Genomic DNA, 26,240 nt, shown 5'->3' with positions numbered 1-26,240 from the left:
TAAAATGAGAGAAGTATCTTTTGCCCAACAAAAATCTTGTATATGTAGATGCACCACATCACTTCAGTCAGGGCCGAAATTCAACCAGAGGCCGCATGACAAATGTTCGATTGCTCACAATGCCGGGACATCTGAAGTCTGAAGCGCCTTTCAGGCTGCATACAGCACCTCTGTCAGGAATATATTCAGGAACAGTCCTACCAAACCCATCGGAATCAACGGTGACACTACTGCAAAACAGCTGTTTCTCCACACTCCCAAAGATGCATAAGCTCGTACTTTACACGGAGAATCATATATCACGTCAAGCAATTAACAACATGGCTCCAATTATGGGCAAGCTGTATTGACACATTCTCTCAAGGAAGCAATGGAGGGCAAACTGGGCAAAGCGTGGTCTCAACGATACCTTGATTGACATCTATCTTTTACGTTCACATTTCACAGCACGATCCCGGCCACTATGAACGCCCACCAAACACAGTAAAACTTTGCCATGTATAATCGTCCAGTCCTCCACAGCAAGGCCCCTTGACATCTAGTCTAGCCGTAGAGGTGGTGGAGGGGACTTTCCCTTCGAAGTATCTTTTGATAGCCTCGAGGTAGCACATGGCAGGATTGCTGCCACGACGCCACCGGCAACAACAGCTAGAGGTGTCCAGTGTGAGGCATTCAAGTGAAGTCGCGGTCTCAAGAACATGGTTTGCGAGCTCCAGCAGGCTCTTCGTAGGGTAGAAGTAGATGATCTCCGCACGCTTCAGCTTCCCATATCGGTGTTCTGGCATCTGACGCAGATGGGAGGAACCGCCAGAAAACAAGCCATGCTGCACAGGAAACTCCGGTACCTGAGCATGGTAAATAAAAACAGAATATTTAGCTATTTACCACTCTTAGAATGGTCACCTTAACCCCTCTCACAGTGGCAAATCCTTTGCCACTCACCCCCTCATAGTGGGCTCATGGCAATTAGTTAATTATTATCCCTAATCCATCTGCGAGGCACTAGATACCTTTGCAAGATGAGAAGGCACTTACATGTATACGCAGGATGAAAGTCTCCAAGGCAGGAGAAGCATCAAGAAATGAAGCCACGGAAAGATAATCATAGACCAGGCCATGGGTCTCTTTAGGAACGCTAATGTTTAGGTACTTCAGCTGGGAGAATTTGCTGTGCACGCTTGGTACACTGGCCATCTGCATAATGTTCCAGAATCCGGATTAATTGTATCATTATAAGCATAACTACAATAGTCATTTAGACACATGTCTCAGGGGATACCTGGTAAATCAAATCAGTGGTAAGAGCTTCAAGATTTGGCAGGATGGCCGGAAGCTGCATAAAGTCGAAGGCCTTGAAACATTCTAATTTTTTCACATGCAATGCTTCTCCAAGTGAGATATGTACAAGGTTGCGCAACCTTTCAAAGCACAAACTGGACAAATTTGGAGCTTCATTCTTTATCACTTGCAGATTGTGGCATACAGCCACATTCAGGCAGCTGAGCCTCAGCAGCACATGGGGTATCTTCAGGCAAATTATCTCCTTGCAATGCGCGAGTTCTAACTTCTCCAAAGCAACAGAATCTGGAAGAAGGCGTCCTAACTCGTCCCCAGTAATACTCACATTATGCAGATGCAGCTTCTTCAAGCTTCTGAAGCACCCAAGTCTGAATGTTGGACGAAAGGTGCAGAAGCTCAGATGAAGATACCGGATTGAGTTTCCACTCTTGCCAGAGAAAAGTGACAATGGTAGGTTATACTTCATTGAAGTGTTCTCAAGTACAAGCTCTTCAGTCCCCGATGTAAGAGCAAGGTGAAGCCAACTATCAAGATGGCAAGAACTGATACTGTAATAACCATACATGGCAAGCTGAAATGTCTTCAAGCCAATGCGAGAATGCTGCTTCAAAATATGATAAACTGTTATAGTGAAATCCATGCATCTTTTATCATGGCTTCCTTTCAAGCCTAGAGTTTCGGTACTCAAGCAGAGGTTGGGACGACATCTCCAGGAATTCAAGAATGCATGAGACACGCAGGCAGCACGGGCGGCATCCCTAAGTGGCAATAGAGAATGTATGTGATACAAGATGTCCTGCATGTATAAGCACGTGATACATTTTTTTATGATGGAACTGTAAAAGCTAGTTGTTACTTCAATTAGAGAACAAAAACATCAGGAATATATAACGTTATATCTGAGGAGCTCTGTGCATTTAGTAATGCAATGTTCACCGCATTACAGAGGTAGAAATGCAAATAGATGCAATTACAATAGGACGACAGAGCATTGTACAACATTAGGGCATTTTTTTCGTAAAATTGTTATTTATGGCTAGTTCTAACTAATGGCCAACAAAATTAATTCATGTGCAGTTCTGTGCCTATGGTTCTGTGACCCAAGAGACATGGAGGCCAAGACAATTCACCGGCTAAGAATTTAGCATGGTACCAGTGAAGCACCATGAGAACACCAGATTCTTTTAGACAAAAGGATGCTCCCGGATAAGAACACCAAGTTCAAAGGATGGAGCAAATTTTAAGAAATGTCTGAAGGAAATGAATCTCATCAAAAGGATTGTCTGCCATGCATGCATTGATAAATAATCGTATCATTTGTAATGTGTTCATGCCTACTGAGAAAATAATGCCTATATGTCCTTTTTTTCACTTTGCATGGTTACGTTTTGTTTTAGTGTAGACGTGTGGAGGGAGACATGTAAAAAAAATCTCAATATTTTGTGTTCCCCAATTCAAATTTGTGAAGTCTGATCAGTTCGTTTGATTCCAATGGGCTGTATTGGCGTACCTCAGGAAGCATGGGTCCTGAATTTCTCACCCTTTCGCCTTTCTGCGAGTTATAATCTCGTTCTTTGCAAACCTGGGAATCGTCATCCTGTTTGGAGGGTGAGCCCTCTGTTGCATCCACTGAAGCAATTGATTCATCTGAAGTGCAATGCATCATGGTTGCTACTGTTACAACAGATTACAAACAGTTTAGAACCGGAGAACAGCAACGGCTTCAAACACAAGAAACTTTCTATCTTGCAGGACGCGCGCATGTTTTTAGGATCTCAGGAGCCTCAGTCCATATGCATTGCAAACAGGATCGCACATGTAATTTGTCTGCTGAAGAACAACAAAGACAGGGATCTAATCTGTTTACACGAACCAACTTTTTTGCGCAATGACAGTGTGTGCTACTTTACCGTAACGACCTCAAACTTGTTTAAAAGGGAGAATATCCCGGAGTAATCAACTCCATAAAGGAACTGCGGTCAGATGAAAAATTAGCCGAACATCGCAGCCCAAGTGCTGCAAATTACTAATCTACAGGCTCCCGCGCACGGAGACCAGATCACCAGAAGGAGAAGAACAGGGAACTAAGGGAAACTTGGAACCGTACTGAGGGCTTGGGATTCGCCGCAGTGGCTGCCGTCTCTGCCGCCGCCGCTGCACTGCATGGCCACGAGCAAATCGCGAGGTGCTAACCCCCCACGAGACGCGCGAGGGAAAGATCAAGAGCGGAGCAGATCGAGTCGGCGCCGCCGCCGACTCAGGCTCTCTGCTGCGACCCACGGCCACGGGACGAGGCTGGTCTCTGTGAAGAGCAAACTCTGCCTCGCGCATAATTTCATCTCATCCATCCTGCGAGAAAGGAAAAAAAAAATGGGCCTTGGCGACTGGCTTTCACGGCCCGACCTCACGCGGTCACGCCGGTCCACGACGTGTCGTGGCCTCGTGGGCCTGTTTGAGCACTTATATACACACCGTAAGCAGTTAAGTAAAATAAAATCGAGTAAAAATGTATCTGATTGGCTCATTTAAAACAAACTAATTTATCAAAAAAGTTAATTAATTTGTCCTGAATATTTCTAAACTAATTAATTTGTCCCATCGTATATTTAAAACACAGAGGTGGTATTATTTATAATTTATGAGCAAGGATAAGCGCTCACATAACCGTTAGTGGCATTGCAGCACGAAAACATTCAGTGCCAGTCAAACCGGTCCGGCCCGGTTCCGGTTTGGGCCGGTACCAAACCGTTCCAAATTCAAAATTTAAATTTAAATTTAAAAAATAAAAAATTCCTAAAAATACTTCAAGGTGCGACGAAACTAACGGTGTCAAATTTTCTTAAAAATTCGTTCATTTAGTATAGTTTGCGGGGATTTGAAGTTAAATAAAAAAAGCGTGCATACAAAAATATACAAATATAATGTAAAAGTAGTACAAAAGAGGGTTGGAGAGTTCATTTAGGCTAAAATATGTTATACAAACATTTATTTAGTATACTTTGCGGGCATTTGAATTTAAACCAAAAAAGAAAAAAAATGAATTTGACCGGTTAACAGTCAAACCGGCCGGTAAGCCGTTCGGAACCGGTTGACCATGCGATTTTGAATTTTATTTTGAATTTGACCGGTTTCCGATCAAACCGGTCCGTAAACCGCTACCGGACCGCGCTGGTTTGACCGGACCGGTCGGTTTACTTAACCCTGGTGGCAAGTCACGAAACAGAGCACAAACTATCCAGAGATGAATATTCTCGTCCCTCAGAAAACGACGGACAGAGCGAACCCACTTCCGTCCCTGCCTCTTCCGTCTGCTCCATCAGCACCCGCCGCCCGCCGCCTCCTGCCGCGCCGCCCGCCGCCGACTCGCCTCTGACCCGCCCGTCCTCGTCCTCGTCGCCCGCCGACTCGCCTCCGAACAGTGCTGCTCGCCCTGGGCGGGCGCCGCTGCAGGGCCCGCTAGCACACCAGGAGCCCATGCCTCCTGAGGCTGCGTAGCCTGAGCAGGGGCCAAGCACCGCCGGCGTGGCAGGCCTGAGCGCTCCAAGTGCAGCACGTCGCCAAGCCAAACACCCTGCCCCCTGCAAAAACAAAACCCAAAGGATTTGTTGCTAGTATCCTCATGAACATCCTTGGTGTGATCCCCTATCAAATCCCTCATGGATTTGCCCCCGAATTCGAAGTTTTCTCCAAATCGTGTTCTTGAAAGGGGCGTTCGGTTTTTTCTCTAGATTCGCAGCGAATACTCAATCCTTTTGCAACCTTTTTCTTGGATCTACAAGTTCTTTTGGTTGTGCATCTATGGACGAAATTCAGTTTGGATTCGTTGAGTATTGCGATTTTAATTTGCGTTTGAAGTCTGGCTTCCTCGTTTCTTCCGCTCGCGTTCTTCTCTGTTCGTGCATCCAGCGGAGGAGCGCGAGGAGCCTCACGCGGCCTTGCCCAGCGCGCAGCAGCTCTCTCGGCGGCGCGCGGTGTGCTGTGCTTGTGCCCGCAGCGCGAGGCACAGGGGCAGGGCAGCCGGCGGCGGCTGGCACAGCTGCCGGCGGCGGCGACGGCGGCGGCCTGCAGCAGGCCCGTATCTAAGCACGTGCGGGCCGTGCGACCGCACAGGGCCCCCAAATTTGAAGAGCCCCCAAAATATTAGATATACATTAGATATAGTCATGTAAATACTTTAATTTAGTTAATTATTGATCCAATTTGTAGCAAAATATGGCCCAAATTGCTCCTAAAAGATAAATCATTGTAGGCGTATCACTTATCACTTCCTTTTACATGGGTGCTACTCGGGGTCAGGTGTGTGATCTCGAGTGGACCTATCACAGCACCACAATCTCTCCAGGATTCCATATTTTGAACATAAAATCGGCCTAATAAACCAGGCCCCTCAATGCTTTGTTGCTAAAACAAACTTTTTTTGGAAAATTTTTTGTTGCTCAAACAATAACAATTGTTCCAGCAATAAAAGAAATTATTCCGGAACAAAAAATAGTTATTAGACCTTTTGTGATGATTTAACTGCCAGTCACACGTGTGACTTCTAACATTTGTGCTTTCACACAGCACATCGCGCTTATCACGCTTGCCGGCTGCTATCGCTTGGTATTCGCAATCCTGCACTAGGCCACTAGGGTCCAGTCCATTTTTCGCACAGGGCCCTCGAATTTGCCGGTACGGCCCTGCCTGCAGTGCTAGGCGGCGCCTGCGGCAGGCACTTGCGCAGCCAGCAGCTCACGCACGTGGAGAGAGAGGAGACTGACATGTGGGGCCCACTAAAGCCCACTAACAGAGTTAGTGTTGCCATCCAACCCGTATTCCAATTCCCTCAACCAAACATGTGATGGGTTAACTCCATCCTCAAAATCAGATGTACAACCAAACAATAGATGTGTTGGCTCCGTTCTTAAAATGAGGGTTGGAGCCAACCCAAGCCCCGATCCCGCAACCAAACACACGCTAAAAGGCGGCTGCCGCCCTCCAACTTCTCCGCAGGCCAAGAACGAACACGGCGTTCCAGTACTGCGAGACGCGACATGATGACGTCCATGGCTCGCATCCTGCTCGCCGCGTTAGTGGCGTTGCTCCTCCTCGTCTGCCCGTGCCACGCACGGCCGGCGCCGCAGCACGCGGCCAAGGTGGCGGCGGTGGGCGGCGTCACGGCCATCTACAACTTCGGCGACTCCCTGTCGGACACCGGGAACCTGCTCCGCGAAGGCGGCGCCACCGGCATGCTGCAGCACACCACGAGCCTTCCCTACGGCTCCACCATCGGCGGCGCCACGGGGCGGTGCTCCGACGGGTACCTCATGATAGACTTCCTCGCCAAGGATCTCGGCCTGCCGCTGCTCAGCCCGTACCTCGACGAGGGCGCCGACTTCACCCACGGCGCCAACTTCGCCGTCGCCGGCGCCACGGCCCTCGACGCGGCGGCGCTCTCCAGCAGAGGGGTCTCGGTCCCCCACACCAACAGCTCCCTGGCCGTCCAGCTGCAGCGGTTCAAGGACTTCATGAGCGCCACCACGCGGTCCCCGCAGGAGATCCGCGAGAGGCTGGCCCAGTCGCTGGTCCTGGTCGGCGAGATCGGCGGCAACGACTACAACTACGCCTTCTCGGAGAACAGGCCGGCGGCGGGCGGCGCGCACAACCTCTACAACTTCGGCCGCGTGGCGACCGGCGTGGTGGAGGCGGTGGCGTTGGTCCCGGAGGTGGTGCGGTCCATCACCGGCGCGGCCAGGGAGCTGCTGGACATGGGAGCGGCGCGGGTGGTGATCCCGGGCAACCTCCCGCTGGGGTGCGTGCCGAGCTACCTGGCCGCGGCGAACGAGACGGACCCGGCGGCGTACGACGCCGACGGCTGCCTCGTGGCGCTGAACCTGTTCGCCCAGATGCACAACGTGCTGCTGCAGCAGGGCATCCGGGAGCTGCGCCGGGCGTACCCGGGCGCCACGGTCGCCTACGCCGACTACTTCTACGCGTACGTGCGGATGCTGAGGGACGCCGGCGAGGCGGGGTTCGACGAGGGGGCGCGGACCAGGGCGTGCTGCGGCGCCGGCGGTGGCGCGTACAACGTCGACATGGACCGGATGTGCGGCGCGCCGGGCACGGCGGTGTGCGCCAGGCCCGACGAGCGCATCAGCTGGGACGGCGTGCACCTGACGCAGCACGCCTACAGGGTCATGACCGACTTGCTCTACCACAAGGGGTTCGCGTCCCCAGCGCCGGTGGAGTTCCAGCGTCCTTGAAGGAAGACCATCGGCACCGCGTCCTCCGTTTAGAGTCTAGCTATAGCCGGTGTTTTGAATTTCTATGTTCTAGTATATTGTTAATATTGCACCATTGTTTTTTGTTATGCAAATAAAGTTAATGCAACCTATCTATCTATTTTATCTCTACACTTTTAAGAACGAAAACTTTTGAAAACGTTTTTCATTTGAATTGGACCCACTGCAATCCTCACGTTGGACCCACTTGACGGTCCAAATGGCACCAAAGTTTTGATGATTGCATTGGGTGAAAACAACTCTTAGAAAATGGTTCTGCCATTGGAAGGCTACTTTTTTTTAAAACAGAGGAATTAATCCGGCACACATTCACGTAGGTAAATCACGCTCTCCCGGTCTCACCTTCCAAATTTCAACCCTGTTTCACCCACGTAAAGCTCACCCTTCCAAATTAATTACGATCACACTTTGCAAATTTCTAAATCCTTGTGCCACTTTCCTTTTGCCGTTCCTATACCCACCAATCTCTCCTGATCTTGTCCTTGCTTTCCATCTCTGCCCAGCGCTAATGCTGCAATCCTTGATTTATTTCCTTCCACCTGGCTATGCGTTGATCCAGAGTTTTGCCTTGCTTCTTTAATGCACGGGAATTGGCATCTCGGTATAGTTCTTTCCTATTAGCACATGGCCATCTCTTGCCTTGCTTCTTTGATGCTCTTACATTCCAAAAAATTAATGAACAACTAATTAATGAACAAACTCGAACACTTAGCTTGTCTTCTTTTCCATGTGGTGGTGTGGATCAGCTGTGCCCTCTTGCTACTTGATCAATTAATGAACAACTACCTTAGCGATGTAGAGACTTGCTTGATTCTCGTGTTGGCAAACTTTTCCATGCGGTGATGTGGATCAGCTTGCGTGTTGCATGAATATACTGAAGCCTTGTATATATATCATTTTTGTGCTTAATGGGTTTAAGCCTTTTTTGGGGGAGAGGTATCAGCTTAATTAAGGCAATTGTGTTCCTCTTCACTTGGATCATGCTAAATTACAATAGTTTATCTCTGTGTTACTAATGGTGTTTTTTGTGTCACTAATAATGGTTCAACAAATCAGCTTGTGAAGGTTCCGTTTGGGTAGCAGGGTATCAACATGTAGTGTGCCCTTAATCTTGCAGGCTCCTTGTGCCTGGTCCCAAAGAATCATGATATCTTTTATGTGGTTAAAGATATATTTTTGTGGCCGCTGTTCATCATAGAGGACCGAAGCATGCTTTCATGTCAATGTGAGATCCAGTCAATCTCAATATTTGTCACTGTTATGATAACTTTGCAGCAATTCGTAACCAATGGAGCGTCATCGTCATCCACTTGGTGATTGTGACAGACCCGCCGAGTTAAAGCGCTTAATTAAGCGTAACCGCCATCGTTTGGCGCATTAGCTTAATTAAGTGTAACTTGACAGGCTGTTTCCAACCCACAGGCCGATCGAAACACACCAGAAGTCTCGCACGAAGGCGAGCGCAGAAGGTACCAGCATGAAATATTCTTACCAAAAATAGTAAATAATATCAAGGCTTTTACAAACCGCTTTAAAATATAAAATTTACAATAGAAAAGATAGCAGCGGAAGAGAATCTAATTTACAGAGAATTTTTACTAGAGCATAAATAAAACTAATAAGGTAAGTCGAGGACTACCGAGACGTGAAGACAAGGCGCCACATCGAGCCCACCGATGTGAAACCCAGTTAGCTCCTAAACCTGGAATAGGGTAAACAACAAACCCTGAGCAACTAATACTCAGCAAGACTTACCCGACCAGTGGGTATAACTTAGCCCACGTATCTAGACATGCAAGGCATTTGGCTGGTGGTTTATTTTGCAGAAAAAGCATCTAAAAGTGGGTCCTTAATTTCAATATTTTAGCTCCAAATTTCCATATGCTTAAACCATCAACTAGTATTTGCACCTTCTAAGCAACCATAGCAAACATTGAAATATTAAATCAAGATAATTAATTCCTAACCATCATTTAAATTCCATATAGCATCACTACGATGTGGTGCTATGATCAAGGTGCTCATATCCGAGATGCGACGTACGGCGGATCGATCCGATTTAACCTTGCAAGGTGGACCTAACCAACACGGCACGCAAAAGCCCCGTCGGACCCCACGCACCAACCTTTCCCCTCCTCGCCTCGAACTACAGGAACCAGCCCAACGACATATGGTCAACCGAGCTCAACGTGAGACCACCAAAAATAAACATATGCAACCCAATTCTCCGCGACTACTCGACTCGCCCCAGGAGTTGGGTGCGGGTTCCTGTACTTTCGAAGCAAAGCAGTACTCGGCTCACCGGTTTCGACTACCTCCTACTCCCGGCATGCAGTTAGTACAATTCAAACTCGATCACAGGGCCAGGCAACGAACGGTCCTTAACCGACACAGGCGGGGCTAACCTTTTTCCCCGCCCGGTCTCCAAGTACTATATCAATTTCAACAACTCATGTACTGGAATATAAATATACAACCTAATTCTCGCGAGTAACCGGCAATTACTCGACTTCTAAATGTCCTATATCTCGCGAGTGCAAAAAGTCACTCGTCTTCTATCGAGAACTATTAAGCATGGCATTTCTATCGTCCCATACATGCTAGTACAACCCGAGGAAACCTAAGGGATCATGCAACTAGGGTTCCAAACAAATCCTAAACCTAATGCACAAGTAGTAGTAAAAACATCATCATAGGTGGGATAATTTGAAATAAAAGGACGTGCACCGGGGCTTGCCTGAGGGTAACACTAAGTTAGTGTTAAAGCTATCAAGGCCTTGGGCCCTTCCGACCTTGGGCCGGGTCTTCGGTTGCTTCTTAGGGACATTCCTTCTTCTGGAGATATCCGCCAAACACCGTCTTATGGTTCGACTCCACACCGCGTGCTTCACGTCCACACGTCGTACATCTAGCGTACCTAAATGAGGTGCAACGATGCATATGTATGAATGCATGGATAATGCAATAAAAAGTGGAGCAATACAAGCACAAGGTCGATATTGTCTAACTATAAACAACTACACCGGCGGAGGTCAATTAAACCTTACATGAGTCTACACAAAGTTAACCCAACTGGTTTTGTATTTTTAGAATTCTCCTAACTCCAACTATGCATTTATAAACTATAAAAACCTTTTATCTAGCACCCTTAAAAATTACATGTAAATTTTGTCAAATAACACACTTTATAGTTCTATCCTACCGAGCATGAAAATATAAAGCTAAGAAACCTAGTTTTACATTCACCACCGTTTAGATTCGAGACCAAAAATCCGGAGTATCCGGGCATATACCCGGAGTATCCGGGACAACATTTTCCGGAGTATCCGGGCACCTTCTCAGAGTATCCGGACTCCCAAATCCGGAGTTTCCGGGCCTATACCCGGAGTTTCCCCCGGAGTATTCAAAACCCGGAGTTTCCGGCCTTATACCCGGAGTCTCCGGGCTTGACAGCATTTTCGCCCCAAAAACTGAAATCTTGATTTTTGGCAAAACCACCCCACAAAATTTGAAACCCTCTTGAATCCTAGTTGAAGAATGCATATAGAGATGATTGACCAAAGGAAATCACCTAGAACATCCTAGAAACATAGATCGGGGCGGCACAAGAGAAATACCTAAGATGAGCTTTTCTTGAATGAAGAACTTGAAATCCAAAACTTCCCGGGGAGGAACATGTGGAGAAGAAGGTGCTCCTCGCCATCTTGAAGCCTTCTTGGCCTTGAGCTCAAGTTGGGGTGGAGGATTTGGGGTTTAGGGCTCTAGGGAGAGGGAGAGCACTTGTGAGGGAGAGGGAGGTCACGGTGAGGGAGTGAGAGGGAGAGGGAGTGACGTGAGAGAGGGAGAGAGTGAGAGAGTGAACTGTGAGTGAGAGAGAGAGTGAAATATTTAACGGTTGTGGGGCCCCGAGGACAAAAATTACCTGAACTAGGAACTCCATGTCCGGAGTATCCGGGCCCACGGCCGGAGTATCCGGGGTGTTACAGTGATGTCACAAAAAGAATAAATCCTGAGTCTACGTGATCGTAAAAGGTCAAAATGGTCTTAGGAAAAAAAAACGTTTGCTACCACGGAGCATGTAATGCGCATATATCTTTTATTTCAGATTATTTTTTAATTCAGATTACTTGGTTAATTGGTTTGGTTATGCTTGGTCATCATCAATTGTAAGTTGTATAACTATGATATTTTTAAAATTGCAGATATTGGAAAAATTGACAATGTTGATCCAGCAGATTGCAAGCCAAGACGGAATGCCTGCTGCGTTATCAGAATGTGATCAACTTTCCTGGTGAAAATAGAAATCATTTGCCATATTTTATTGTCTCCTGCTTTCAAGCACAGAGTTACCTTTCTGAATTAGAGATTAGGATGAAATGTCCATTGGTGGAATTATAGGACAATTGTAAAGAGTTTGCACAACCATAGGACAAATGTTCAACGGTGGACTTATACATGCCCATGGGTTTCCTTGAGCAGAAAAGCGAACCATACATAGAGCAGCATTCTACCTCAGGTGCCCTGCAGTGAGGGCACCACAACGCTGCATTTGTTCTGGAGAAAGATTTTGATGCCGCCCATACTGTAACTAGCCACATTCGTAAAGCTGCGTAACCATCACATACCTCCAGAGGCTTGTTCATTCAGACTCTACAGTAGTATTATTACTGTAGGAGAATGAAATTGGCTACACAATAAGGGTACCACAAGTTCACAACCTCATTCGTATTAATTTGTTAACAGAACGTAATTTGTTTTTCCATGTCACAAAATATTTTGGAGATTTTCTTCCAGCATCCCAGGTTCCAGAAACCTTTGAAATAAATCTGATGTTTCCATGCTTCTGTTGTTCAAATATCAGAATACTGAATGGCAGATAAAGCACCATCAGAAGACCGGAAACAATGGGTGACAGAGCTTCAGGAAATGTCACAAGGTTATCTACCATAAAGAAGAAAGTTCCTATGATGCGGTGACATAAACTTCATACATTCTGTAAAGAAATGCTAGAGTTGTCACTTTTCCTTCGTCGACAGACACAAGGGCATGAATCCTCAGATAACAAACAGTTAGTAGCATGTATGAGCTACTGGAAGTCTGGAAGTGAAAATGGTAACAAACAGAAGGGTAATATCTGTGCTAGAATGCAACTCCATTCCGCTGTTCAATCTGCCAATGCAAGAACCACCACAACTTCTGACTACCAGGCAACTAATACAGATACAATTTGGTTTGCATTAATCCACAACATCATGCGCTGATGGCTGACGATGCAAATGAACGAATTGCACAACAATCTTGTTCCTTGCCGAACTACTAATATAGTACTAACTACTAACATAAAGAAGAACTCCACACAGTTGTCGCAACAATCCAGCCAGCCAGCATCAAAGAGGTCAAATGACTTGTTGCTCCAAATCGAAATTAGTTTGAATACTGCTTGTAAGTAGTCACGGTGCAAAAAAAGTAACCTCTTCATCATTTATAAGTGTATCGAATCAGTCAAACAAGCAAGCACTCTGAGATACAAGAAGAGCTAACTAATCAGGAAATCAGCTAGTAACGGTATGTTTCTGACGATGCCCTGTCTCAAGAAGCAGTTGCAGATTGATTCTCGGTAAGCCAGAACAGAGAAACACAAGCATCAGTGGACGCTATCGATCCACCCACTCACTGAATACCGGCCGTCACACCTCCATTGGGGAAGAAGCAGATCAAAATCAGATGAGCCCCTTGTTCCTGCAACAAGAGCGCGCCCGCGGGTCATCAGTGAACGCGAGCGCGGTAGATCTGACGCAAGTGGCCGCCGCCCACTCAAGGTAGATAGATGCGCGGGGAGGGAGGGAGGGAGAGGCAGAGCGAGCACACCTACGTCTGCTTGGAGAAGGAAGAGGGCCCGGTGGCGGAGGCGGCGGAGGAGGAGGACGGCGAGCGCTTGCTGCGGAAGATCATGTACGCCAGCGGCAGCACCACGCCGGCCATCATGATCGCCGCCCCCAGCAGGTACCTCGCCGGCGACGGCGCGCCCACCCCCGCCTCCAGCTCCATCTCGATCTCCTCCTCGGCTCGTGCTAAAGGTGGGTTTGGATCTGGGGCGGTGGTGACCCGTTGGGTGAACTGAAGAAACCAGACGAGACGAGACGACCAACTTGCGTGCGGTGCGGTGCGGCCCAGCCGCCGTGCGGGTCAGCCGGTCAGGTGGGTGTGGGTGTGGGTGTGGCCGCCTAGACTCTACACGTGTGCCCGAAACAAAAGCGAAGACGTCATACGAGCATTTTACGCTTGCTATGAGACATAGCGTAAAGACTTTAAGGCGCTTTCTAAGGGGATTTGTATCCATAGGTCTTAATTTTCTTCTCTTCCATGTGATGTGGTACCACTCTTGTTATGAGGGCGAAACCCTGCTCTCGTAGGGTGTGTTGTTACGTTCCTTGCATTCCCCATCTCCGGAGAAACCATAACTGTTGTGGTCACATGTAAAATGCTAGGATCTTTATGAAAGATATATTTTTGTAAAAAAAGTTTAGAAAAACTATCTTTTAAATACTGTTGAAGATACTCTAAGTCACTAAACTATTTCACGGGACCTGCTCAAGAAAACTACCTCATCAAGCATTTTATGGCAAAGATAACTCTATTAAGGGACCGAGAGGAAGAATGCGCGGCTTGGATTCGATGCTGCAGCGGTAGAACCGCAGAATCTCCATGGCACGATCCATCCGACGCCTCACCATCCGGGAACTCATCCTGGAATGGCGGCTCGGGTGGTGTTTGGATCTAAAGACTAAACTTTAGTCCCTGTCATGTTAAAAAAATATTTCTATTTAAAAATATTAAATAAAATTTTATTACAAAACTAATTGCAGAACTCCGGAACTGAACTACGAGACAAATCTAATAACGTATATCAATCTATAATTAGCGAATGGTTACTATAGCATCACTGTTACAAATCATGAATTAATCAGATTCATTAAATTCGTCTCACGAATTAGCACTCATCTGTGGAAAAATTTTATAAATAGATTTTATTTAATACTCTAAGATTTTGTTGATGTGATGGGACTAAATTTTAGTCCCTAAAAACCAAACAGGCCCTAAATTTGGCCCAGTCTGAAATTTTTACCCACAGCTGAGCGACGCTGTTGTCGTGGCCTCGTGGGCTGTCTGTGGGTCAGTCATACTTATACGCAGGCCGGCGGCCAGAGGAGGGGGCGGTGGGGACCGGTTCCGGCGAACCGCAGGCGGCGAAGAGGGGGAAGCGGTGACCTGTTCCAGCGAGCAGGCGCTAAGCAGAGTCGGAAGCGGCGATGTCGAAGCGGCTGGTGTCGCGGTTGCTGGGGATGTTCCAGTCGCGGACGCAGGTCGGCGTCGACAAGGCCGGCAACCGCTACTTCACCCGCGTCGAGGAGGTCGACGGCGCCAGTACGTGTCCCCGTCCTCCCCCTCTTCTGGCACGGATTTGCTTCTAGTTTCCCCACTCTTGATCTCCCCTGAGGGCATTTGAATGCTGGCTAAGTAAATCTCGGTGCTGTTGCTGTTGCTGCTGCTTCTTCGTGTCATTCTCGACGGCGGGAACAGTGAAGGAGAGGCGGTGGATGGAGTTCAAGGGCGCCGACCAGGACTCGACCACCGTTCCAGGTTACCTACCTCTCCCCTCCTGCTCCATTAGTCCGGTGAGGATTTTCTGGTGTGGCTGAAAATTCCCAATTAACTGGTATGCCACTACGTTTTTGCAGGCATGTATGGATTGTGTCCTTGATTCTAAATTCTATCGTTGAGTCAGTGTGTACACAGCATCTCATAGCTAAGTCGTGATTGTAGTCGAGTGGATTTGCTGGTTGAATGGCCAAAGGAAGAAAGCTCCAACACCAGAGGTAGGAACAAGAGAGCGTGACACCATGCACTGTTCTTCAATTTGTGCTTTTATTCTTCTAATTCAAACTATGCGAGGAGAGCAAATTGACCATTGCATCTGACGCTGATGTGTGGCCGCACCATCTACTCATTTAGGAATTGGCTGAGCTGGAGGCAAGGCGTGAACGTGTCAGGCAAAACATTGAACGTATGTATCTCATGTTTCCTACTTGTAAAATCACCTATGCTTTCATTAGTAAGCTTCACTGTACATTATGCGTGCCACTGAGCACTTGACATGTTTTAGAAAGTTTTTCATCTTACTGTGCAAGTTTTCAGTTATAACTAGGGTGTCATGCATATATTGCTGATTTAAATCAGTGGCGGAATTCCTTATTTGCCATTGCAAAAATTTGCAATCCATAAGGGATTTTGAGAAATTGCAATGGCAACAAAGGACTTCATCCTATGATATCTGGCTGTGAGGCCATTTTTATTTTATCTAGGGTAAAACATAGCATTTGATTAATCTATGTTACTTGTTTCGGTGACTACTTCTGAATTATTATCTGAAAAAATATTCCCATTTATCTATTAGATATATGCTTGTTTTTCGTTTGGATCGCTTCGTATATGATGGCATTAACAATTTTTATGGTAGTCCATAGTTATCATAATATGCACTCTGTGCTAAAAGTTTCTATAATATGCAGTATATCAGTGAAATGGAGAAAAATATTAGTCAGATGCACTTATTCTTCGCTTTGGTAGTAAGATTTAGTAAGATTTACTTTTCTTATTTCATAAATGGAAACTGTATCATATTTTGTACCAAGAGTCCTTCACACGAGACTGGAGGAACATGTCACCTACAAACTTTGAACCCCTATTGCAAGCATCACATCAACAAATTAAAATGTTATGGCCCCTTCTGAACTAGCGTGAACTTAAAAGTTAGCCTGCTAATCTCATGAACCTAATCTTGATGAAGCTTGATACATACAGTTATATGGAGAACATGTTGGGAGTACAATTCGTTTAGGCATATTTTGTCATTGGTTTATGGGCTTAACTTATGTTTAAAAATCAGTTATTACAATATAAAATTTATTTACTGGATACATATGCATTTGTGATGCATTTGTAAAGAGGGGTAGAGGTAGACCTAAACTGACGTGGGATGAGTCGGTTAAGAGAGACCTTAAGGATTGGAATATTTCTAAAGAGATAGCTTTGGATAGGAGCGCTTGGAGACTAGCTATCAATGTGCCTGAACCTTGAACTTATTTCTTTCGGGTTTCATCTCTAGCCTACCCCAACTTGCTTGGGAAAAAAGGCTATGTTGTTGTTGTTGTTGTTGTTGTTGTTGTTGTACGTATGCATTTGTGAATTTTTCAGTCTAGTTGTGGTGCAGTTTAAGATCTTATTTGTACTGGCATATGTTTCCTGGTGTTATGGTGTGACAGCCTCTTTACTGAAGCATTGTTTCTTCAAGAATCAAGACCCAGCATTGTTAATTCTACATTAGTTTTAGTTATTCATTAGTTCATCTTGTCTACTTAATGATGGCAATAACTTGTGCATTTCTCCACTAACATATTTAATATGTGTTCTATCAAGTTATCAAAAAGAAAGAAGAAGACGAAAGAAAGGCTGGTGTCCGACCAGTCAAGAAAATTGGTATGTTCTTTGGTAATTGTTACTTCAATCCTTGCTTATCTTCACTTTTAGCTTTCTGTGGATTTTTCTCCACTGTATTGTTTAGCATTCTTCCTGCACTGCAACATGCAACACCACTTTTAGAACAACTCTGTGTTTCTTTTACCTTTTTGTGCTGCTTAATTCTAATCTTGCCAATAGGAAACTTGACACCCTTTCATTATATTTGATAGTTGTACTATGAATTTTATTATCATCATGTTTTCCTATGTAGTTTCACCTTGTCATGTTGGTGAAAGGGGAATGATCTCATATGGCCGTTTCCTTTTTCATTAATGATTTTTTGAAAACTAATATTCCTCCAAATGCAGGGAAATCTGAATCTCCAAATCTCCAAAGTTTTATGAAGCAGCAGTTCCCAGGTACTCTAGATCAGCAGAAAGGTAACATTATATCAATTTGTGATGTTCTGACTGAGATACAAATGCGGCTACTTTTGACATGCATGTTGACATTTCTGTCCACATTTTTAAGGGCCTGAGGAGGTACCTAGGCCTAAGGATGCAACTGATACAGAGGATTCTACTACAGATACTGACAGGTGAATTTCAGCTCTTCTCTGTAAATGCTGTAATTTGTGGTGACATGTTTTACTCTGATTCCGTCTTGAAGTCAATAGAGCCAACAAATACCTAATATATTTTCTTCTGCCTGCTTTTTTGGTGGGAAGTGCCCGCCTTTTGCTATATCTTCCCTCAATCATTCGGTATGGTGTTGCAATTTTCTGGGATCAAACAATTATGCTGTTCATTTATGTGCAAAATAGAGCATACTTTTTTTTCAAGGTTCATGTAATGTAAAGTAAATTCAATCCAGAGATGGAATGGGAGTTCAACTTCTGGGGTGTTTGAAACTGAAGTTGGATATCATAATATCATGGTAATCAGATTCTGGATATGACCTATCTTATGGACACCTATGTTAATCTTCCCAACTTCAGAAGTAGAGAAAGTGCACTGACTTATGCATTAAGCAATGAACTGCTATTGTCTTCATCTGATTACATTGATTCAACTTCCTTTTTTTTTCTTTCAACAGGTCTTCTGAACCAACAGGAACTGGTGCCACTTTTAAGCCAGGGACTTGGCAACCCCCAACATGAATGCCAACCTGAATATCAGCAGATGGTGGTGCTATACCTGAGCATTTTTCTTTCACCTATTTATGTAACACTTAACCTTTGCTCTGGAACTGGAAGAAACAGGCACTTGAATTTCTTCTTCAGCTGCTCAAGCATCCGTGGGAGTTGTTGATTATCAGGACGCCATGTTGCCCCTGTATTTTTGCCGATTTCTCCTCTGTAATTTGATGGGCCGTTGTAGCACCTACAATGAACTTTAAGCAAAGTTTTGGATCACGCCTCCGTTAGGCTTCCTTGTATGGTGGCTCTATCAGGTCCATTGTCCTGCGTATCCACGCAAATATTTGAACAAAATGGTTCGGCGATTGCCCTTGCCATGGAAAAGTCCGTATTTCTAATTTAATAACCTCACAATGTTGTTAAAAAATGTATATTCACCTTGAACAGTTATAAACCTTTGTTTTGCCGCTATAAAAAGTTTTGCTCTTTTCAAAACCTTAGCAGAAATTTTGCTATACGGCCTCTAAGAAAAGAAGTTATGTTTTATGGTATGTTTTACAAGCTCCTCATCATTATGTTCCTCCATTCGAAAGCCACTAGCAACTTGCATTCTTTTGACCCTCCCTCCCAATATCCACGATATTGTTGCGAACTGAGCTTAGCTCAGCTGGTAAGGTTTCTTGCGGTGGAATCTGCCACCAGGGTTCTAAGTTCTCGACTTGGTACTGGTGCTCGCATTTTCTTGAATTATTTCTGGATTTAACCGACGCTATTTTTCAGTGGTAGAATACGCTATGGATTTTTCTAGATTTATTCTAGGATTTAACTGACGCTATTTTTTTTAGTGGTAGAATGCAGCAGTTGGTTGCTCGGTTGTTCAATCCACCGGAGACCTCTTACTGGTCTGCCTGTGGTTTGTCTAGCCTTTCTAGTTTCTACTACTAGTAGATTGAAGTGTAGAGGCTCAAGTGTAGTCCCGGACCTGGAAGGAATGATTGAGCCGGCGTGTGAAGCAAGGGTCATGAGTGCAGTGGCTGCTGCGAGTGATAATCATGCCGGCGTGAGCTTAGCCAGCATACGCAATTTGGCCGTCGTAATGATACGGGGATACGACCTCTTTTTGTAAAAGCCTTGTCGAGATCGTCGGATCGGATGCGTAAGTCTTCACGGCCGCCGTACGGGCCGGGGTTAGTTGCCCGCGCGTTGTGGGCACGCCAGAGTCCTCTTTGTTCTCCATGCCGTTGCCAACACGAGACTTTATGCAGAAAAGAAAAGGGGGTCCAAGTCCAAGTTCTCGAGTAGACATATGCCTCAGGACGTCGTCCAGCTTCAGGCCGGGCTTCAGCCAGGCGCGGCATCAGGCTACGTCTTCAGGCCACGGTTGATGCACTCTGGTCGGTGCACATGACGCCTCTCGATCTGTATTCCTTCTGTCTGCTTATCTACTTTGGGCTTATTCCGATTTATTTTCTACTATCATGGAATTGAACACTGCTGAATCAGTCGAAATCCAGCCGAAATCAGAGCAACACGTAGCCCCACCGATCGAGCACGTACGCGCCCGTCGTCCGTCCTTTGCACGGTTTCCCCGGCCCGGCCGCTCTCGCTCCGCTCCGTATTTTCCTTCTCGATCGAACCCGCCGCTCTGTCGGAGTGTCGTGTCGGTCGGTCTGTCGGTCGGCGTGGAAGAGCACGGTGCACGACGACGACGTCCGTCCAGCGGCACGTGCGCCACGGACGAGCGCGCGCCGTGCACTCGCGCACACGGGGGCCGGTAGCTAGCTAGCTCTTCGTCGTCCCACCACTCGCGCGATCATCGCGGCCCGTGCTGCGCTGCGCGACGGCGGACATGCACACGCGGCCGGTACTGGCCGGCCGGCGGCGAGGCGTGCAGTGCTCGGCACGAGCCGGCCGGTCTCTTTCGGCGTCAGCTATAGTTGGAGAAGGAAAAATTGCCATGGGTATCGTCGTCGCGGTCCCAAAAATTAAACGAAACTCCCAGCAACTTCGAATATATTGCTTGCGTTGGCGCGATGCGGATCCCCAACGTAGTAGATAGGGGGCGGGCCCATGCGGAAAGCAGAATCCGTCGTCATGGCTTCGTCGCGAGTGCGTGATCGGTCGATTGATCCGCTCCAGCTCCAGCTCCACCTCCGGCATCGGCCTGCTTGCTGTGGACAAAAGGCCTTCCAGCTGGTAGAGCGGTCAAAAGCCTAAAGGGATCGGAGCAGCAACGCACGTTGCTTGCATGGCAAGGCTAGCACTTGCTTTTGCTGTGATAGATCATGCGGCAGGCATTCTCGTTGCTCAGGTCGTTGATCAAAATGGAGATCGATCGAGAATCCGGTTCGCGATGACGTATACAGCACACGAATGATGATGCACGCATCTCCGTGCTTTACGTTTCCCTCTATCCAGTAACATCCCATCACTATATTCTAGGCCGTGTTTGGTTTAAAAACATGAAATTACTGTAGCACCTTTAACCACTAATTTAGAGTAGTAAACGAAGTCTAATTACAAAACCACCTCCACAACCCCCTTTGTAAATCGCGAGACGAATCTAATGAGGCCTTTGATCGCATGATTAGAGGATGGTTACTGTAGCATCGCTGTAGCAAATCATCGATTAATTGCCGTCATTAGATTCGTCTCGGAAAGTTACACTCATCCCTGAAAAAGTTTTGCAAATAGACTTCATTTAGTACTCCATGCATGCGAGATTCTCTTCTCGAGAAACGTGCCGGTAAAAAACCAAACACGGCCTATACATTCACACAAAAAATGGCAAGAAAAAAGAACTGCTGCTGGTATATTACCTTTTGAAAATCAAGAGCTTGGCAAGAGCCGTGTGCAAACAATGCAATTAACCATTTCTCTTTGAGAAAATTTTCGGTGCTTGAGGATTTTACAAGCTGTTGAAGGGTGCCGATCCAATGGTTAAAAGTAGGAAATACTCTCTCTTTTGCTTTTTATGAGTACTGGTAAAATTAGCTCGAACAGAACCAGCTCCGTACGTCCCGATCTTGGCAGATGGCATCGAGCAGCATCCCATGTTCAGAAGAAAGGAATGGAAGCCTGACGAGCGGGGCCCAGAAAGCGACTGCCGCTCGTGGATCTTGCTGGTGTCTCGCTCGTCCCAGCCGGACCCGGCCGGGCCTGCTGTCAAGAAAGCACGGACGACTCGCAGCCCTAGCTGCTAATGCGCGCCATTTGGAGGAGCCCTGTTGTTGGCACTCTGCATCAGTTGATGACACAAAAGTTTATTACGCGTCAGTGAACATCGCAAACATACAACAAAAAATAACCTTTACTTCAACTTTCAAACTCGGCCTTGTTTATACATAAAGTTTTTAGTGTAAAGCACTGTAACACTTTCATTTGTATTTGGTAATTATTGTGCCGCCATGAGTTAATTAGACTTAAAAAATTCGTCTCGCAAATTATAGACAAACTATGTAATTAATTATTTTGTTTAGCTACATTTAATACTTTATGTATGCGTTAAAAGATTCGATGTGATGAGAAATCTTATAAAATTTTGGAATTTTGAAGGGAACTAAACAAAACCTCAAACCTAAACTCCTTTGAAAGATGTACAGTGCCAAACAGCTTCTACCAAATCCTCTGACTGCCCTACCAAATCCTTTCACTGCACTCACTCACTATATTAATTAATAGACTGGACGTCTGGACAAGCTATTAGGCCTCTGTTTAGATCACGAGCCGTAGACCTGTCACATCGAATATTTGGACACATGCATGGAGTACTAAATAAAGTCTATTTACAAAAATTTTTAATGGATAGACTGTAAATCGTGAGACGAATCTAATGAGCTACTTAATCCATGTTGCAACAGTAATGCTACAGTAACCATCCACTAATTATAGATTAATCATGGATTAATTAGCATCATTAGATTCGTCTCGCGATTTACAACCCATTTGTGCAAAAAGTTTTATAAATAGACTTCATTTAGTACTTCAAATTAGTAAGATTTCATCAAAAAAAAATTTGCGTTGCATCTAAACACGCCCTTGGTATGAACAAATACTGAATTTGCAAGTACTAGTTTGTAGTGACCAATACGTGCCCTCCATGGGAGGGTGTCGTTGCATACCTTGCCCCCACAACTACTGGTTTGTGTCCTAGCCGGCCAGTTGGGCAGGAAGGGTGGTTACTGAAAATCAATAGAGCTTGTACTAAAGCAGCAGAAGCCGGCAGGGTTAGTCCTAGCCGTACCATCGCGGAGGACTGGTTGGTGCGTCAGGGTTAAAGCGGCCATTTGGACCTGAAACTGGCAGTACCAGACTACAAGCCGTGTCTGATCCACCCAAATCTTTGTTGGGTGGAGAGTAGAGAGTAGTCTTCATGTGAGCCTACAGTGCAGCTGCATTCATGCACTCCTGCCGCAGCTGCTGCCCAAAGCAAACCGGAAGGGAAAAGCCATCGTCCTCGAGGATCCGGAATTGACTGTGCTGTTCCCTTTCTTTTCTGAAGCGACAACAGAGCATTGGTGAGAAGCAAATGCATGTCGACCCCCGGAAACGGCAGCGAGAGCCATCCCAGAACGATTCCGACAAAAGAAGGTGAGATTGTTTCCATTCCATTGACGATTACCGCCCGCTGTGATGGTGGTTAGGGATGGAAACAGACGGAAACCGACGGAAAAACCTCATTTCTACTTCTGTTTTTATATTTTTTTGGCGGAAATGGGATCGGGTTCGGAAAATACGGGTACGGAAACGGGATCGGGTTACGCGGAAGTACGGAAACGAACTAATACGGACGTTGAGCCGGAAAGAATAACGCGATCAAATATTCTAGAGTATACATTAACAAAATCACAAAATAATATACACGTACGAAGTTATTAGTCCAATATTCACTAGTATGCCATGTGTTAACATGTTAACATGCATACTTAGTGATTGGTATGTTTTTGAACATATCAATTTTTAGACATATCTTATGTAGATTAAAAACGGAATAAATACGGGTCAATTCCATGTAAAAATGGGATTCCTCGGAAACAAACGGAGAAACCTCATTTCTACTTCTGTAAATATGAAAACGGGATCCCACAAATACGGAAACGGACGGACAAAAATAGAAAACGGAACGGGTCGGAACGGGAATATTTGCGTCCGTTTTCAACCCTAACGGTGGTTTCGGCACGGTTTGGGATGAATTTGGATTTTGAAATTTGGTTTTGGAGGGAGCTTTTCTGATGATGGAGCGAGCATAATTGGGCAAGTGGGCACGCTGGCCGGTGGCAGAGACTGAGCAACTGGCAGCGCGCACATTTCTGCCAGGACCAAATTAGAACTAGAATCATCTGAACAGAGCTGATACGTGCTACTGCATTTAAAGTTATTACTTTTTGACATTCATTTCGTGCGTACATTAAAGATTCCAGTTTTCAAAAAACAATTACTAGGAAATTAGCTTCAGGGGCTGACCTGTGTGCAATGGTAATTGGCATGGAAAACATACCATCTTGATCTTACAAATTAGTATAGTTCAAATCTACCTCCCATATAAGTCAATGCAAATACTCTATACTAATAGTTCAAATCTTCTCTGCAGGGTCTACTTTGCATGAAAGCAATTGCATTCAATTTTATGTTAAGTGTTTCCATATTTTTCCATCGGAAGTAAGCGCACCAAGTAACGACACTACAAAGTAAAATCTCACTCTCATATTTCATAATTCTCACAGTCACAAATTAATTCGTGAAGCTCACACATGAGTATTTTTGTTTCAGTTAATTAAGGTCAATGGGCGGACTCATCCCCGTACCCTCGCCCGTAGGTCAAAATTCATACCTTTGTCCTCGTCTGTCGGGTAAAATTGTCATCCCTAATCAAAATCTCATTTTAAAAAACAATTGCTAGAAAGTTAGCTTCCTCCCAGTGTGTGCAATGATAAATTAAGATAATCTTGCCAATAATTCTGTGAAAGGGTCAATGAGCTCCTTTTCCTTTTCAGTTCTTCGAGCCTGCAGCTGCAATGACATGGCACGAGATGGAATTTAGAAAAAAAAAATCGCAGCCAATATAATTGGCACGGAAAACATAGCAAACATTAGTTGAGTAGATAAATGCTTTGAACAGGGTTGATACTACTGCATTTAAAGTTATTATTTTTTACATTTCACGCGTGTTCAAAATCCCATTTTTAAAAACAATCACTGGAGAGAGTCAATGAGCTTCAGAGGTTGTCTGCTTGTGTCGTGTGCAATGATAAACCAAGATCATCTTGCCAATAATGCTGTGAAAGAGTCAATGAGCTCATCTTCCTTTTCAATTCATGGAGCCTGCGGATGCGCTGACATGGCACGAGATGGGAATTAAAAAAAACGCAGGGAAATATAATTGCCCTGGAAAACTTAGCAGGCATGAGTTGTTGGGTAAATAAATGGCGTGGAAAAATAAAGACGAGTCCTCCACACATTTACCTCGCCGCCAGTACACATATATACTCACTAGCCTTGGATCCTGCTGTTACCTGGAGAGAAAAATATGGAGAGCCAACAACGGTTGGGAGAGAAAAATGTGGAGAGCCAACAACGGTTGGGAGGTGAATTTACTTACTGCAAGAATTTACTTACGGTTGATAAGCCAGCCATGCTCATGCAGGAAAACATTTACCGCTGGCGAAAGAATCCTAGGTTATTTACTTGCATGCGTAGTACGTGCTTTGCCGCTTGACTTCACAGACTCGCATTTTTGTTTTACTTTTTTTTTTACGGGAAAATGCAGGTGTGTGCGCACCGAGTTTCAGTGCCCAACGTGTTACCATCACCCTAGCCATTCAATATTCATGTAGTACCATTCTGCCAGTTGCTATTGTCTGGGCCCACATTCCGGTGACAGAGTCTAGTGCCTAACTAGGGTCCAAAATCAACCATCAAATCTGGAAAAAAACGGTATCTTTCTAGGGGTTAGTATCAGCTAGCCGGGACAATTTTTTACACTCGTGAAAAATAGTGGGTAGGTTTGGACTTTGGAGACATTCCTTGTGCTGCTGACCGCAGATTCTACTGCAGGTTAAAAACTGAAGACGCAGCCATGCAGGAGCAACACAAAAGGGCTTTTCCGAGCCCTGCTCCCTCGCGTCATCCTGGGATAAAGTGCTCGGGGTGACCTGTCCCTGAGGCAACAACACTGACCGTAACTGCAAGTAACAGCCCATGTGAGCCGTGGGGGGGCTTTTCCAGTTCCTCAGCTTACTCTCCCCCTTCTTCAGGGCATCATCGCAGACTTTTTCCATAACAATCTTCTACAGACAATGGCCATGCTAGCTGAACTGAACTGAGCTGATCATTCCTGTGGTAACTGCAAGAGCTTAGATCCCGAAAAATAGTGTGCATGCAAAAGGGTTTAACCAATGTGGTTAGAAGCATATCTGTGGTTCGAGTTTTAGGCTTCCTTTGGCACAACTTCTTGAATGGCTGTAGAGTTTCACTTGAAGCTGTACCAAATAGGCTTACCATATCCAGGAGGAGCCAAAAATACTAACTTCACCCCTTCTATCTACTAATGAAGAATAGGAATAATCTGTTCCGCCAAATGTTTTTCAAAATAGCTTCAAGTTCATAAAAAAAAACTGCTTCACCGGCCGTTTGATAAGAAGCCGAAGCCATGCCAAATTGTGTCTTACAGCTAAAATCCAAATACGAGTTTTCAGTTTTCACCAGGATAGGACACTTGTAGTGTTTGCTACCTGAACTGTGGGTCTGGCAGTCGATGTATGTGTATATGGCTGAACTTTGGTACTACTTGTGAGCTAGATGTGGACTGACTGACCAATGTAGCACAAGACAAAAGACCTTGAGAGGAAAACTTGTTGCCTGGGCTTTTTCCCTGTCATGATCCATCGGCTGCATGTTCTTGAAACTTGGGAGCTTGGATTCTTCTCAGGTTTTCAGTGGTGTCTCGGCTGTGAAGATGTGATACTACAGTTCATTTACAGAGGTAGTAAAAGAATAAAAAAAAA

General features: G+C 45.5%; 3 protein-coding genes and 1 long non-coding RNA gene across 10 annotated transcripts; 2 read left to right on the top strand and 2 right to left on the bottom strand.

Moving 5' to 3' along the window:
- Positions 1-96: 96 nt before the first annotated feature.
- LOC120695757 lies at positions 97-3,633 on the bottom strand. 3 transcript variants are annotated; one of them, XM_039978984.1, is made up of 5 exons: positions 3,407-3,633; positions 2,810-2,973; positions 1,280-2,095; positions 1,036-1,194; positions 97-845 (listed from the first exon to the last, which is right to left on the bottom strand). In XM_039978984.1, the coding sequence occupies exons 1-5, from the start codon at positions 3,462-3,464 to the stop codon at positions 462-464; spliced, it is 1,581 nt and encodes a 526-aa protein (XP_039834918.1). In that variant the 5' UTR covers positions 3,465-3,633; the 3' UTR covers positions 97-461. The 3 variants fall into 3 exon arrangements, with proteins under 3 accessions (XP_039834918.1, XP_039834920.1, XP_039834919.1); XM_039978986.1 differs by having other exon boundaries at positions 97-824; XM_039978985.1 differs by having other exon boundaries at positions 2,810-2,970.
- Positions 3,634-6,295: 2,662 nt separating this feature from the next.
- LOC120695756 (GDSL esterase/lipase At5g45910-like) lies at positions 6,296-7,680 on the top strand. Its single transcript, XM_039978983.1, has one exon. The coding sequence runs from the start codon at positions 6,333-6,335 to the stop codon at positions 7,539-7,541; it is 1,209 nt and encodes a 402-aa protein (XP_039834917.1). The 5' UTR covers positions 6,296-6,332; the 3' UTR covers positions 7,542-7,680.
- Positions 7,681-13,023: 5,343 nt separating this feature from the next.
- On the bottom strand, positions 13,024-13,757 carry LOC120695755. Its single transcript, XR_005683845.1, has 2 exons — positions 13,453-13,757; positions 13,024-13,319 (listed from the first exon to the last, which is right to left on the bottom strand). It is a non-coding gene; the product is annotated as an uncharacterized LOC120695755 (long non-coding RNA).
- Positions 13,758-14,775: 1,018 nt separating this feature from the next.
- On the top strand, positions 14,776-18,533 carry LOC120695754 (NADH dehydrogenase [ubiquinone] 1 alpha subcomplex assembly factor 2-like). 5 transcript variants are annotated; one of them, XM_039978979.1, is made up of 9 exons: positions 14,778-15,005; positions 15,162-15,221; positions 15,405-15,457; positions 15,594-15,645; positions 17,058-17,117; positions 17,468-17,539; positions 17,631-17,697; positions 17,827-17,862; positions 17,973-18,180. In XM_039978979.1, exons 1-9 carry the CDS (start codon positions 14,891-14,893, stop codon positions 18,037-18,039), a joined length of 582 nt encoding a protein of 193 aa, XP_039834913.1. In that variant the 5' UTR covers positions 14,778-14,890; the 3' UTR covers positions 18,040-18,180. The 5 variants fall into 5 exon arrangements, with proteins under 5 accessions (XP_039834912.1, XP_039834911.1, XP_039834913.1 ...); XM_039978978.1 differs by having other exon boundaries at positions 14,776-15,005; positions 17,468-17,518; positions 17,827-18,184; XM_039978977.1 differs by having other exon boundaries at positions 14,777-15,005; positions 17,827-18,178.
- Positions 18,534-26,240: the final 7,707 nt, after the last annotated feature.

This window comes from Panicum virgatum, chromosome 2K (genome assembly GCF_016808335.1).
Source record: "Panicum virgatum strain AP13 chromosome 2K, P.virgatum_v5, whole genome shotgun sequence".
Lineage (NCBI taxonomy): Eukaryota > Viridiplantae > Streptophyta > Magnoliopsida > Poales > Poaceae > Panicum > Panicum virgatum.
This window is presented reverse-complemented; position numbering and strand designations above follow the sequence as displayed.

Coding starts and splice junctions, on each gene's coding strand:
- LOC120695756 (XM_039978983.1), top strand. CDS start 6,333: ATGATGACGTCCATGGCTCGCATCCTGCTCGCCGCGTTAGTGGCGTTG.
- LOC120695754 (XM_039978977.1), top strand. CDS start 14,891: ATGTCGAAGCGGCTGGTGTCGCGGTTGCTGGGGATGTTCCAGTCGCGG. Junction 15,006..15,161: donor CGAGGAGGTCGACGGCGCCA/GTACGTGTCCCC, acceptor CGGCGGGAACAG/TGAAGGAGAGGCGGTGGATG. Junction 17,540..17,630: donor TACTCTAGATCAGCAGAAAG/GTAACATTATAT, acceptor CACATTTTTAAG/GGCCTGAGGAGGTACCTAGG.
- LOC120695757 (XM_039978984.1), bottom strand. CDS start 3,464: ATGCAGTGCAGCGGCGGCGGCAGAGACGGCAGCCACTGCGGCGAATCC. Junction 2,974..3,406: donor CGGCGAATCCCAAGCCCTCA/GTACGGTTCCAA, acceptor CTGTTGTAACAG/TAGCAACCATGATGCATTGC. Junction 2,096..2,809: donor CAGGACCCATGCTTCCTGAG/GTACGCCAATAC, acceptor TTATACATGCAG/GACATCTTGTATCACATACA.